Source organism: Poeciliopsis prolifica, unplaced genomic scaffold, assembly GCF_027474105.1.
Source record: "Poeciliopsis prolifica strain line A6 unplaced genomic scaffold, Auburn_PproV2 SCAFFOLD002, whole genome shotgun sequence".
NCBI classification, from domain to species: domain Eukaryota; kingdom Metazoa; phylum Chordata; class Actinopteri; order Cyprinodontiformes; family Poeciliidae; genus Poeciliopsis; species Poeciliopsis prolifica.
The window spans coordinates 11,305,265-11,318,727 of record NW_026562377.1 but is presented as its reverse complement, the minus strand read 5'-3'; the positions used below and the strand labels follow the sequence as shown (position 1 = coordinate 11,318,727).

Here is a 13,463-nt window from a genome sequence, read left to right as displayed (position 1 = left end):
ATGAACTTACAGAGGTCATGATACCAATCTAAGAGGTTGTTCTACAACCCGGTCTAACTGGTGGACATTTCTTATCTGTTAATCAAGCAGCACTTCCTGGTAGCCAGCAGTGTGGATGACTCTGATTAATGCTGGAAGAACAAATACACTTAGTGATAGTGTACACAGTGCAGCCAACTGGCAGTTTCTAGCCAATATTGAAGCTTTTAAACAAAAGAACAAGAGGAGCATTCTGCTACCCTTGCTAGTCTTGGGTTGACATGGCTCCCAGGCTTTTTGTTTCCAGCAGGAGACATCAATTCTCCACACAGAAGCTAAATGCTAATCATCATCCAGAAGGACAAATTTTGCAGTGTGTCCTTGACATTGACGAGCCACCGCACCACTGGGTCAGCTAATCAACAGGCCCTGCCTGCCTTACCTGCTTCTGTCTTCTTTTATTAAGCACAGCGGCAAGCTCATTCATCTTTTATGAAGACAGTTTATGAAAGATATGAAGCCCACCGAAGGATTCTGGATTGCAGTGCCACTGTTACGGTTACACTCCACATCTGTTGCTTATCAGCAGTGTTATAAACTTCCAAGCAGCCACTAAAAATAGATATAGGATTTTTACAAAGGATAACAATGTTTTTAGATTAATGAGACATCAGTTTATCAACAATCAGTTTAGGTAAAACTCTGTGAAAGGTTGTTACCCAAAATAGAAAAGGCATTATGCTTGTTTTGAGAAAATTGTGTTGACATTAATTAATGAGAAACACTTTTTCACATTGTGGAGTTGTAAATTTTGTGTAGTTTCATCTTATTTACAAACTTACAAACAGTACAAACATTTAACTGGTAAGGTAATGCCCATGTACACTGAGAAGATATACAATTCTAACATACTGCCTGATACATACTGTGTGTTAATTTCCCCTTTGCTGCAAAAGTAGCACTAAGCACCGCAAGTCTATGGGCATCCAGGTTGGCAGACAGCAGCCCTATAATTATGTCTAAAAAAATCAATTTGATACCAAAGTTAGTTTCTACACAACTAAATAAATAGTTTGATTAGTAACTTTAATTATCTGGTGCTACTCATCCAGTCATGTATTAAGAAAATCTGCTGACGTTTTTCAGTATAACTATGGGTCATAATTACCTGCAATGATTTTCTGCTGTGTTTGAGTGTTAGATCCTCTTGCTGTTCTGGAGCAGTTTGAATACACATTTTAGGAATATCAAAATTCCTATTTATTGCAGATTTTGGTTAAATTACTTGTTTAATACTCTGAAATAAAAGCTCAAGACTTCAACTTGGCTCAGAACTTTTATGTGTTTACTTGGAACTCAACTTGTGACTTCGATGGAAAGACTTGAGGCTTATTTGGGACTTGCAAATAAACAACTTTGTCCCAACTTTGTCATATGCTTAGCTACTTGCTGTGCAATATACCCTAGATGCCATACATTTTTACAGTAAACAGTTTCTCAGAGAAAACCTGTAAGGGCAACTGAATTAAATACTGTGCATTTTATGTACACTTTTCATCTTATCAAATGTTTTTCATCTGTTACTTTCAGCTTGCGGCCCTGGCTCCTTCAAGTCCAAACAAGGGGATGGCCCCTGTTTTCCCTGCCCAGCCAATAGTCGAGCCACCTCTGGAGCAGCCAGCATTTGTTCCTGTCGAAATGGTTATTATCGCTCTGACACAGATACTCCAGACTCCCCGTGCACCAGTAAGTAAAGCCTTTTTTCAAGTGTTCCAGATACAGATTTTGATCATAAGACTTATTTTTGGGGGGCAGGCGCATAGTAAATGTTCACCCACAGTTTGAATTGTGTTTTCAGTACCCGATAAAATCTTCGAAGAAAATATTCCCATCATGTCCCTCAAATGTCAAACAAGACTGCAACATTACCAGACCTTTATCATCTTAGTTCTCCCTCTTCCCTTTCTTTGGAATCTCTATGAATGAGTGGTATTATTGTCTCTCTACCTGCAGAAAGTGGTGCGTTTTTTTTTTTTTCTTATAGCTGTATCCTCATTAAATACAAACATGCAAATGTGGGAGAAAATTCGGTCAAATAGTGAAGAGTGAAAATTTCTTTTTTCTCCCGCTGCTGAGGAGTGGGGGACTGATTCTCCCAGAGTGCAGTGTGAGATAACGCTCTGTTAATTGGATAAGAATTGCCAAGACTGCCAATAGTTTGTCTTGCTCTTTCCCTGCAGCATTTTACACACACGCTCAGACACAGTGGAAATAAGCATGCAATTCAGATTTTAACTTGTGTTCTCCTTTCTTCTGAAGAACTGCTGGAAGAGTCTCATGCAAGTTGAAAAGGAAAAAAAAATCCTCTAGTTAATTCATGAAAAATGTACTAATAGCACAGCACCAGGCAAATTATTGGGTCATGAATTGTGCTGAAAGCAGCTGGCAGTAATGAACGTGTATGTGTATGTGTAATGATATGTATTCTGTGTACCACAATATAACTGTCTATTGTCAAGATTTCTTTGTACTGTTACCAAGACAATTTTTTACACCTATTGTGCATGGAGATTAAATTCAATCTCATTCCCGAGCAATTTTCCTCATCTCATCCACGCCTTTACCTCGCTTTCACAGCTGTTCCATCGGCCCCACGCAGTGTCATCTCGAGCGTTAACGAAACATTGCTGCTGCTGGAATGGAGCGAACCTCGGGATATGGGTGGCCGCGAGGATGTCTTCTATAGCGTCATCTGCAAAAAGTGCCTCCCTGAGCGAGGAATGTGTTCACGATGTGATGACAATGTAGACATTTCTCCACGCCACCTGGGCCTGACGCAACGCCGTGTGACAGTTCGCAACCTCCAAGCTCACACGCAGTACAGCTTTGAGATCCAGGCGCTCAACGGTGTGTCCAACAAGAGCCCCTATACGCCTCAGTTTGCTGCAGTGAACATCACCACAAATCAGGCTGGTGGGTACATATGTCCAACCTTGCACTTACCTGGCAGAGATCAATATTGATCTTGCAGGCAGTCAGAACTTTCAAGGTCTGGAAAAATAATGCTTGTATTCATGTGGGAGTATGTTACATATTCGCTAAATAAAGAGAAAAAGGCTGAGAAGGAAGGCGTTGTTGAATGAGCATCGAAAGGGACCCTTTTCACACACCCACAGCATGCTGTCTTCTAAAATGGCTTCAAATAGAAGCAGCTCAGCAGTGTATTAAACCTTTAGTGTTTTAACTGCCCACTGGTTTCAACCCACTGCTTCTTCATCTTACAGCAACAACAGTAAATAGGCCACCGTAGTAATTTTGGCTGAGATCAAGCAATTTTGCATGTAGATGATTTGGAAGCAACCATCTTTTTGTGTTCTTTTTATTAGCTATTCGTCGTCAAGAATCTATTTTTTTTTCTATTTTTTTTCAAGGCTCATTGTACCTTAAATGACCTCAATAAAATTCAGAGATCTTAAGTTTACTCAGTACCTTGGCTCTTAAGAGCAGTTTCTTTGTTGAGACGCTCCCAGGACTCTTAAGTTGTGGCTTGGATGTGTTTAGCCCTTATGTTAAATTTGCTCTGGCTAGGCTCAGACAACAGCACAGATTATGCTTTGCTTCAGCCCCTTTCTCTTCGATCCATGGTCATGTCCTCCTCACCTCTAACCTTGTGTGCATGCCCCTAAAAGATGCTTTTGGAATGCTTTTGTGAGTGTAGGACCCAAAGGTCTCGCAGACCCCCATGTGAGAGACCTCATTGTTTTATATGGAGGTCTGGCAGTAGGATGACAGAGTTGACTGTCCTTGCATAGTGCATAAGGTGCAGAGCAGTCGAACAGGGCAAGAGAGCATCAACTTTGATAAGATTATCCATTTGTGATGTCCCACGACTATCCCGGCATGTGGATTCCCCTTTTAAGAACCAAAATAAATACCAAGGGTGGTGATAAGCCTCAGAGGCTACCTCCATGGTTACTGCAACATGCTTCCCCAGTGGAGGGCCTCTAATCCTTCCACCAAAGTAGCCAGGGGCCCTCCCTAGGAAGTATTGTCTTCTGTTATAGAAAGAGAGACATAAAGAGAAGAAATAAATTGGGTTGGGTAGAGAGGAAAGGACTTAGGCAACGTTAGTGTTTTGGGGACGAAAGATAGTGAGAGAAACAGAAGACTCTCTTGGTCAAAAACACAATGGTGGACTGAAAATATAGCGGGTGGGGAGGGCAAACTGGATGGATCTAAGGAAGTGTTAACAAAACAGTGAGAATGATTGTGTGCTCAAAGAAAAAAGGCCTGAAATTTCTTGTGAAGCAAAGGTGCCACTAGAGGCTGATAGTGGAAGATAAGAGACAAATGTAGCAATAGGAAAGTGAGTCAGAGCCACACAACAAGACTGAACTTAGAAAGTCTGCGAAGGCAGACAGTGCTTGTATGGTGATAGATCCAAAAAAGGTATGAAAAGCTCAAGTGGGAGGAGTGGCACTGTGTTTTGTTCTTTCTGGAATGGTGTGTAAAAACTAGTACCAGTTTACATATTCATTAAGTTTTATAAAGTAGTTTATGGAGTTCTCTTCGTATAGCCCAAACTAAATGCCCATCAAACCGTGCTTGTGTTTGTAATTGGGAAATATTTATATATGTACAGAATTTGAATGGGCTTTTCTAATCCAGCCTGGGAAGATTTATAAAAGGGAATTATTATAATATGTTTGAGAAATGTATGCGCATTCCTACTGTTTGATTCTTTTGGCATCAGTCAAGCATTGTGAGACATAAAATCTTAGCATTTTGCTGGGATGGGTTCCGTATGCAAACTAGTGTTAACAGCATTTCACTAATCTCACAACATTAGATGTATATGAACTACATTGAGAGACAGAAAAAAGCTTGGAATTTTGAAAGAACAAACAGAAAATGATCATTAAACCAGGTTTCCCTGTACTGTTTCCCCCAATGTAGCACCCTCTGCGGTCCCCACAGTCCATTTAATGGCAGCCACAGCAAGCACAATGAGTCTCTCCTGGCTTCCTCCAGAAAAACCAAATGGAATCATTCTGGATTATGAGATCAAGTACCACGAGAAGGTAAGCAATAGTGTCAGTGAATCCCTAATAATTTCATTAATTATGGCAATATCTTGTCAAAAAACAAACCTCAAAAAACAAACCTCAAATTTTACACATAATTTGATTTAATTGTGTAGTATTTTCCATAAATTTTAAATTACCTCCTCTTATCACAGAGCGTTTTGTTGCCCTGTAATACTGTGTTAAATTACTACCTGGTATTTGTCCCTAGTTCTTCTCTACTTCCTCACCTGCCAGATTAACATTACCATATTTAACATCAGCGGGACAATAAAGAAATAGGTTTTATGTTGTATGTAATTTTCTTCACTCATCTTTGTTTATACAGGATCAAGGTGAAGCCATTGCCCACACCATGACTGCTCAAAGGAGCAATGCCCGGATTGAGGGTCTTAAGGCTGGTACTCCATATGTGGTTCAAGTCCGGGCCAGAACAGTGGCTGGTTATGGCCGTTATAGTAGCCCAGCGGACTTCAGCACCAATTTGCAAAGTATGTAACACACAAACTTCCCGTTTTTGTTTGTTGTTAGTATCAGATTTATTTCTGTTCAACCCAAGAGGGCTAATAGTGTTCCAATTTACACCTATAGCCGACCCACCAAAGTCATGGCAGGAACAGCTGCCACTCATCGTTGGATCCATCACAGCAGCCTTGGTCTTCATCATTGCAGTGGTGGTCATTGGCATTGTGTGTCTTAGGTAAGACAGTTTAAAGAGTAGCTTGAATAGGAGATCAATAAATAATGAAGTACAACACTTCTTCAAATATAAAATAACAGTTGTGCATTTTTTTCAATTGCAAGAAAAGAAAAACAGCTTCAAATGTCAGTTTTGTTGGCATGTCCTCCAAACAACCGCAGAGCAGTCTCAGTGGATTGCTGGGCCACCTGTGAAGCTACTGAATGCCAGATTAGCCCTCTGTATCTCTGAATAGCAAACAGCTTTGCCCAAAATGCTGCTGTGCCTATTGGATGCTGCTTGTGATAGCAGCTGTTGAGCTTGATAGGCCTGCACTCATAGCTCAGCACTCAAAATCAACTGTGCAAATACCTAACCACAAGGAACCCAGATGCTCCCAACTGACTAGGAAGATGTGAATGGCTACTCACCTTTCAAAACATCTGATTCTGCATCAGCTGGGTCTAACTGCACTCATTTATCCACACACCACTCCTTTGTCAAGTAGGAAATGCAATGCGTGAGTGAATGCGTACGTGTGAACCACTGGCACCCATATCTGACTGGCGCCCACTGAGCTCCCTCTGCAAGCCAGTTCAGGCAGTGGCTGACAAGCGTGGGCATCGGTCATGCTAGACTGAATAATAATCTCCCTGATCCCCCCTCCCCTCCTCTTTCATTCTGCCTTCACTCTCTTCTATTTTAACACCACCACATTGTGTCTCTCTCAGGGTCTTGGCTTAGCCACAGCTCTGACTGCCCCTGAAGAAGAAGAAGAAGGAGAAAATAGTAATAATACGGAACACGTAGCTCTTGCATATAACAGAACAAAATTAGAAATTGAAATGAGATGCAAATCACCATTGGGTATTTTTTTTTCCCCCCGATTACTGGTTAGACAACAAAAGAAGCACATTAACATGTAATTTCAACAACTCATTCCCCTATCTGTGGTTCCCACCCTTTTTGCACTGCAAACAGGTCCTATGCAGGAAGGTGAGGTTAGACAAACTGGAAAACACATATGTGGAAAAAATACCAGACCAATAAAAACATACAAAGAAATAATAACTCCTAGAGAGTAAGAGCTCATGTAGAGACAAGTTGAATCAAATTAAAATGGGAGGAAAAGTGTGATGTCTGTAGGGCGAGAAAAGCAAACAGCTGAGCTTGCTGTTTGGGTTTTTTAGTGTGAGCTGCTCATTTTGGTGTAACTCAGAGTGAATAGCTTTTACTTCCTTCTTTACTCTCTGATATCCTTTTGTTTAGACTTACATTGGACAAACATGAATCATTTTTCTGCTTCACTGATACATTCTTTATCAGTGAATCCCTTCCCACAGACAAAAAATCTGACAATTTTTATCAAAGCACGCAATAGTATGACAACATCTCATATCAAGATCAAAAATTAGTTGGGATCTGTTATCTCTTGTTCCCTTTGTTTGTTCCCATTACTTGAATTCGAGTCAGTGCATGTGACTTAGTTTGTGTTTTTGTCATTCTCTGCAGAAAACAAAGAAATGGCTCAGAATCAGAGTATACAGAGAAACTTCAGCAGTACAGTAAGTATCTTTGCTAAGATCCCCTTTCTTTTTGTTCACCTTGCTGTTGACTAACTGTTTCAGTAACTTGCAAAAGCATCTCATGACATCAGTTGTTTCACACAGTCATAAAGTAAACTGGCTTACTTTGATATTTGTTGATCAAACTTTATTTGGCAGCATATATTCACTTTCCTGTTCTTGCTACAGAATCCCCAATAGTAACGCCGGGAATGAAGGTCTACATTGACCCCTTCACCTATGAGGATCCCAATGAAGCAGTGCGAGAGTTTGCCAAGGAGATTGACGTGTCCTGCGTGAAGATCGAGGAGGTCATTGGCGCAGGTAACCCACCAAAGCTCCTGAGCTACAGGGGGAAGACTGCTAGTCACCTCCAGGCCATACCATTAGAGGACTTCACACCAAGCGGTACTTTCACTCAACTCATCGTTAGTCCTCTTCTTCCTCCCACCCCTGCCACACTTGTCACCTTTTAGGATCCCTTTCCCAGTCTTACAATTATGTCCAGCATCCAAACCCCTTCTTATGAAGTAATTATTAATTCTGTCTGACTTAAGTTAGTGTGACTCATAATTCTTGCATCTTTACATGCCATGCAAATATAGAGACGTCTGAAAACGCTTTGTAAAATGGATAACCATTTACTCCTTTCCTGATATTGAACCAATCCTGGAACAAGAGCAATGATGAGAACAAAAATATGAAGTATTTTTGAAACCACTGGTACAAGATCTTTGTTAATGTCAAGACATGTCAAGAAGAATTTTGCCTGATACAAACACCAATTTGCAGAAGTTGTACTTCAATTTGAGGATAGATTATTTGAATTTGAACTGTTTGGTACATTAGAATAAAATACACTTAAGAGAATTTTCAGAGTTTTATTAAAATAACTTCCTTTTCCTTAAGAAGATAAAACAAGTGATTTATTTAATCATGGGACAATATAATGCATTGTCTCTTGTCCAGGATTGTCTTTATCCTTTTCCACTTTTTATTATATAGGGAACGTCTTAATTAAAGAAAAGAAGTTCCACTGAATCACTGTATTTGAACCTAGTTTTTACCACTTCCACCTTTTCTGTCATGTGGTTGTCTTTCCTTTAATTTAAAATCCCCCACTCCCTACATGATGTTGTAGACAGTGAATTAATTTATGAACTTGACATATTTAAAAGTAATATCTCTGCTTAAAAGCTGCAGGACTATGCTGTGTGAGGTTGATTTTTTTAACATGTATCTGAGCAAATATAGAGGACGTTGTGATGGCAGAGATGGGAATCCCTTACTACTGCTTCTACTACTACCAATACCACTGCTGCTACTACTACTACTACTACGACAGTTCTTCTACTGATGAGGCTACTACTTGAAACCCATCGCTTTCCAGCATTCGCCTCTAAAGTGACAAACCCTCATTCCCTGTCTTCCCTGTCCCCTTCCTATCCTTTATTCCTCCTTTAATCCACTCTTCCATTCATCCATTCCCCTTGCTGTCACATCCCTGACTTCCTCCACTGTCACCTTTGCACTCATTGACACAATACTCGTATTTCATTTTTCTTGCACACGCTTGGTGTAGAATCTAAGCATAAATCGTCCACAACCTCAAAGCCGCCAAAACTTTTGTCTCCACCCATGTCTTTGTCCGGCTCCCGTCTTTCTAGTCCTACTGAAGCTTAGCACCTCCTTCCTGATCCACAATTCCCACCATCCCTTAGCCTTACTTATCCTACCAACTTAATCCGCTCTATTTGATTTTATTTTCAAATTTGTTTTCAATGTTTCATAACTTTCCATTTGTGAGCACCAAATCTGTCTTTCACTATGTTTTGTTATTGTTTAGTCTAACAGTAAAATTTGTAGTAAATTTCCCATTCCACCACCATCCCTCAAAGACTAGCCTTAAGTCCTGGCTTCTCTTGCAGTTGCCCATGCCTCAACCTTCCTCCTACCCTTCCTTGACTCCTTGGTTCTAACCAGTTAACTGTTCCCTCTCCCCTCTTTTCCCCCACTCTCCTCCACTCTTCCATCATGCCTCTCTTGCATCTCTCCTCTTCCTCTTTTGCTGTGTTTCTGGCTCACCTGGACTCCCATAGGAGAGTTTGGGGAGGTGTGCCGAGGTCGATTGAAACTGCCTGGACGTCGAGAAATCATTGTGGCCATCAAGACTCTAAAAGTGGGCTACACTGATCGCCAGAGGCGAGACTTCCTGTCTGAAGCATCCATAATGGGCCAGTTTGACCACCCCAATATTATCCGACTGGAGGGAGTGGTCACCAAGAGTCGGCCAGTTATGATTGTGACCGAGTTCATGGAAAATGGGGCCCTGGACTCTTTTCTAAGGGTAAGAAGAAAACACAAATGCTCAACAGCCATGAAGCCATTCTAATAATAGCTATTCTTTTCAAGCAGAATACAACATTATTGGCTCATTTTAAGATTTACAGAGAACTTGTCTATCAGCCAGAATCAGATCTTTGGCTCTATCAACCAAAACCAGTTAGTCAAAAAAAAAAAAAAAAAAAGAATTAAAAAAATTCTGTTTATGATCAGTGAATGCAGCCCACCAAAGCATAAACTGATCATGCACAAAATAACTCATCAGTGTGGAAACTAAATGAGTAATATTTAAGCTATATATTTTGTTTCAGTAAGGAGTCAGAAATACTGTGACGTAAGAAGTATTTAAAAGTGAAACTATGTCCTATGAGTTATGTCTTCATTGAGAATGGGAGTGACTTAAACCATAAAACAGAGAAGTTCTTCGTATTACTGCCAATTTGCTGTATTTCATCCTTCAGATTGTGAAAAATATCTTCTTTCATTAAAAAAGATTCAATATCGTGAAGAGCAATTTGAAGAGTTCAATATTTTGTGACGCTCAATTCAGAAAGTGAAACTCAACTTTGTTGCATAGAGTCACATTTTTAAAGGCCTGGGTGCTTGTGATTTTGATGATAATGTCTTGTAGACAATGAAAACAAAAAATTCAGTTAGAAAATTACAAAAGATCACTGAAAAAATATATTTTAAGTAGAAATGTCAGAATTGTGAAAAGCATGTTAATTTCCATATATTCAACATTGAGTTGAGCCTCCTTTTGCATGAATGACTGCATAGAGGCAATGAGGTGCAATGGACGTCCAGGTTGATTTGATAGTGATCCTCACATGATTTGCATTGTTTGGTCTATTGTCTGATATCTTGCTCTTGACAATACCCGGTAGATCTCTGCTGGGTTCAGGTCAGGTGAGTTTGCCTGTCAGTCATTCACAGTCACACAGTGGTAATTTTATCAGATTATGGCACTCTTGGCAGTGTGGCACCTTCAGCATTGTGGCCATATCACAAGTCCTGAAGGAAAATGAAAGCATGTCTGTACAGCTTGTCAGTAGCAAGAAGTATTAAGTGCTCCACAATTTCCTAGATGATTTCATTGACTGCAAACTTTAGAAAACATATTGGACCATCACTAGGAGATGACATGGAAACCCCTAATACTTATTGACTCTGACAACTTCAGAGTAGACTTTAAACAACATGGATTATATGTCTCTCCACTCTTTTATTTCTATTTTGATTTTAAGCCAGTGATATATCACTTAATTCTTTTGCTCCTTGATGGATGTGATCCAACTGTCTCACTCTTCATTCCCTTTCTAGAAAACAAGCCTTGTCTTTTAACACTTACCAATCCTCCTAAACAAACAAGACCATTCAGATCTCAGTCATATTTTATTTTCATGTTGCATTCTTTTGAGCCTTGCAAGGTCTGTTTAAAGTCAGCCACATTGTCCCCATTAGATATTTGAAAAATCAGGCATTAATATTGTTACTGACCTTTACAAAGAGTTCAATTCCCAATGATTCTCTACCTCAAAATAACTTTTCAGTGATTCTATCAGGCAAAGCTTGATAAAAAGTAGCAAAACACAGAGATATAGCGAAGGGAGTCAGGGACAGGTTGCCAGGAAAGAAACAAAACAATTACAATGTGATATGATTGGAGATGAACAAAGAAGGCATAACGACAAATATAAAAAATGTAGCAAAATAAGAAGTTAAACAAGAAGAATATTCCAAGAATTGCTTTGGTCCATTCTCCTACTAAACATTTGTCATTTTGTTTCCCTTCACCAGCTCAATGATGGGCAGTTCACAGTAATCCAGTTGGTTGGCATGTTGCGTGGCATCGCAGCAGGCATGAAATATTTGTCTGACATGAACTACGTGCACAGGGACCTAGCTGCCCGCAACATTCTGGTTAACAGCAATCTGGTGTGTAAAGTGTCCGATTTTGGACTGTCGCGATTTCTCGAAGACGACCCCACAGATCCCACCTACACCAGCTCTCTGGTGAGTCAGTGTACACATTACATGTTTGGGTGTTTTCAAGGTGAATGTATGTTTGAAATCAATGTTTGAAGTTGTTACATGTAACAATTTTAACAATGGTATGTTAATTGTTTTGATTTCAGCAACTTTTACTCATGAATTAACAGATTATGCCCACATTGCTTCACTGTTCTGTGTGTTCTTGCCAGTACAATCTACCGTAACAGACAAAGAAAACAAACACATCCCACCTGATTTTCAGGAAACATTTTTTCATTCCAGTCAAAGTTGAGTTATCAGGAACGACTACATCCTACAACCAAACTATATTAATTTAGATTTTCATATTTCCCGTGTAATAAAACATAAAAATCCTTTGTTCTTCCTGTGAAATTGAGTTGTGTCTGAAAAATCAATTTAAGAATACATATCATGTTCGGTAAAACAAAACAGGCTAAAAAGAATAAAAACCCTGAGAGCTATATGTGGCAAAAACAAAACAAACAAGTAATGTCACATCTTCAGTTTTCAAAATGCAGCATTATTAAATTTTAAACATATTATTTACCTTGAGAAACACTGCAAGTATCTGATCTCAGACATCACACTAACAACTCAGTTTGTCATCAATTTGCATGGAAGGATTTTGAATCATGGCGCAAAACAAAAGAATAGATTTTGCAGCACAATAAATATCCTCAAAGCTTCATGTGTTTGTACTCATTTTCGTCTAAATGTTGACTAACCTTGTGTGTTTTGGGTGTTTGAGTTCTACGGCATGCACCCATGTGTTGTGCATTAACACCTCCCTTTGGAGTTTTGTTTCTCACCCTCTCTCTTTCCCTCTTGTGTGTGTGTGTGTGATTCTGCCTCTCTGTCTGTGCTCCATCCTTCCAGTATTTCATGCTTACATACTCATTCGCATATCCACAGGGAGGGAAAATCCCTATTCGTTGGACGGCGCCTGAAGCCATCGCCTACAGGAAGTTCACCTCAGCCAGTGATGTCTGGAGTTACGGCATAGTCATGTGGGAAGTTATGTCGTATGGTGAGAGGCCATATTGGGACATGAGCAATCAAGATGTAAGTTAACTTAATAAGTTTTTTTTTTTTAGATACGTCATTCTATATGTTATTTAGACACTCTAGTCTCTAAAGGTAACTGTTGGGGACCTGCAACAATAAGTCACATCTCATAGTCAGCAAATCTTCATACCAACTGTGAGGTGCAATCCGCAGTACATTTCAAACTCAGTCATATGCCTGGTTGATGTAGATTTCAAAGTAATGTTTTATTTTGAACGTCATGTTTCCACAGATTAGAAGTTATTATTTTGCATTTCCATCTGAGAAATAACCCTCCGAATATGGCTTTGTTATGCTTTGGAACATGTGTGTCATTTCCAACCCAGTACAAGCTTTTCAATTGAATGAAAAACATTTTTTTTAAAATCTCGAAAGGGGGTGAATTATTTCCTCAACTGTACATGCCAATTGTATATTCTTTCCTGTCATCATAAATATAAACATGAAGTTTCCTGGTATCTTAGAATTTTGCATGACTATGTGGAAGAACATTCAGTGTCAGGTACAATAGATGAGGACCTATGATGTTGTGGGCCTGCTTCTTTCCTAAAGGCCTCGGAGACCTTGCTATATTTAATGGTATTAGAAAGGCATGGCATTTTCATACACAACACAGATGTTGTTACATGATTTAAAAGAACAAACGACAAAGAAGCAAAAACATTACATTACAAAGTTTCAGAAAATGCTGACGGAACAATTTCTAATGTTCTAGTTGTTATTCTAAATAAA

General features: G+C 39.5%; 1 protein-coding gene across 6 annotated transcripts in view; it reads left to right on the top strand.

Moving 5' to 3' along the window:
- LOC129369261 (ephrin type-B receptor 3-like) overlaps nt 1–13,463 on the top strand; it is a 68,071-nt gene that overhangs the window by 43,652 nt on the left and 10,956 nt on the right. For 2 of the 6 annotated variants that reach the window (XM_055044710.1, XM_055044698.1), the window contains exons 4-13: nt 1,570–1,725; nt 2,617–2,952; nt 4,936–5,060; nt 5,392–5,554; nt 5,655–5,763; nt 7,255–7,307; nt 7,497–7,631; nt 9,407–9,654; nt 11,451–11,666; nt 12,579–12,728. In XM_055044710.1, the coding sequence (XP_054900685.1) occupies nt 1,570–1,725; nt 2,617–2,952; nt 4,936–5,060; nt 5,392–5,554; nt 5,655–5,763; nt 7,255–7,307; nt 7,497–7,631; nt 9,407–9,654; nt 11,451–11,666; nt 12,579–12,728 (1,691 nt within the window). Of the gene's footprint in view, nt 1–1,569; nt 1,726–2,616; nt 2,953–4,935; nt 5,061–5,391; nt 5,555–5,654; nt 5,764–7,254; nt 7,308–7,496; nt 7,716–9,406; nt 9,655–11,450; nt 11,667–12,542; nt 12,729–13,463 lie in introns of all 6 variants that reach the window. The other 4 variants (XM_055044705.1, XM_055044680.1, XM_055044691.1 and 1 more) reach the window with 3 other exon arrangements.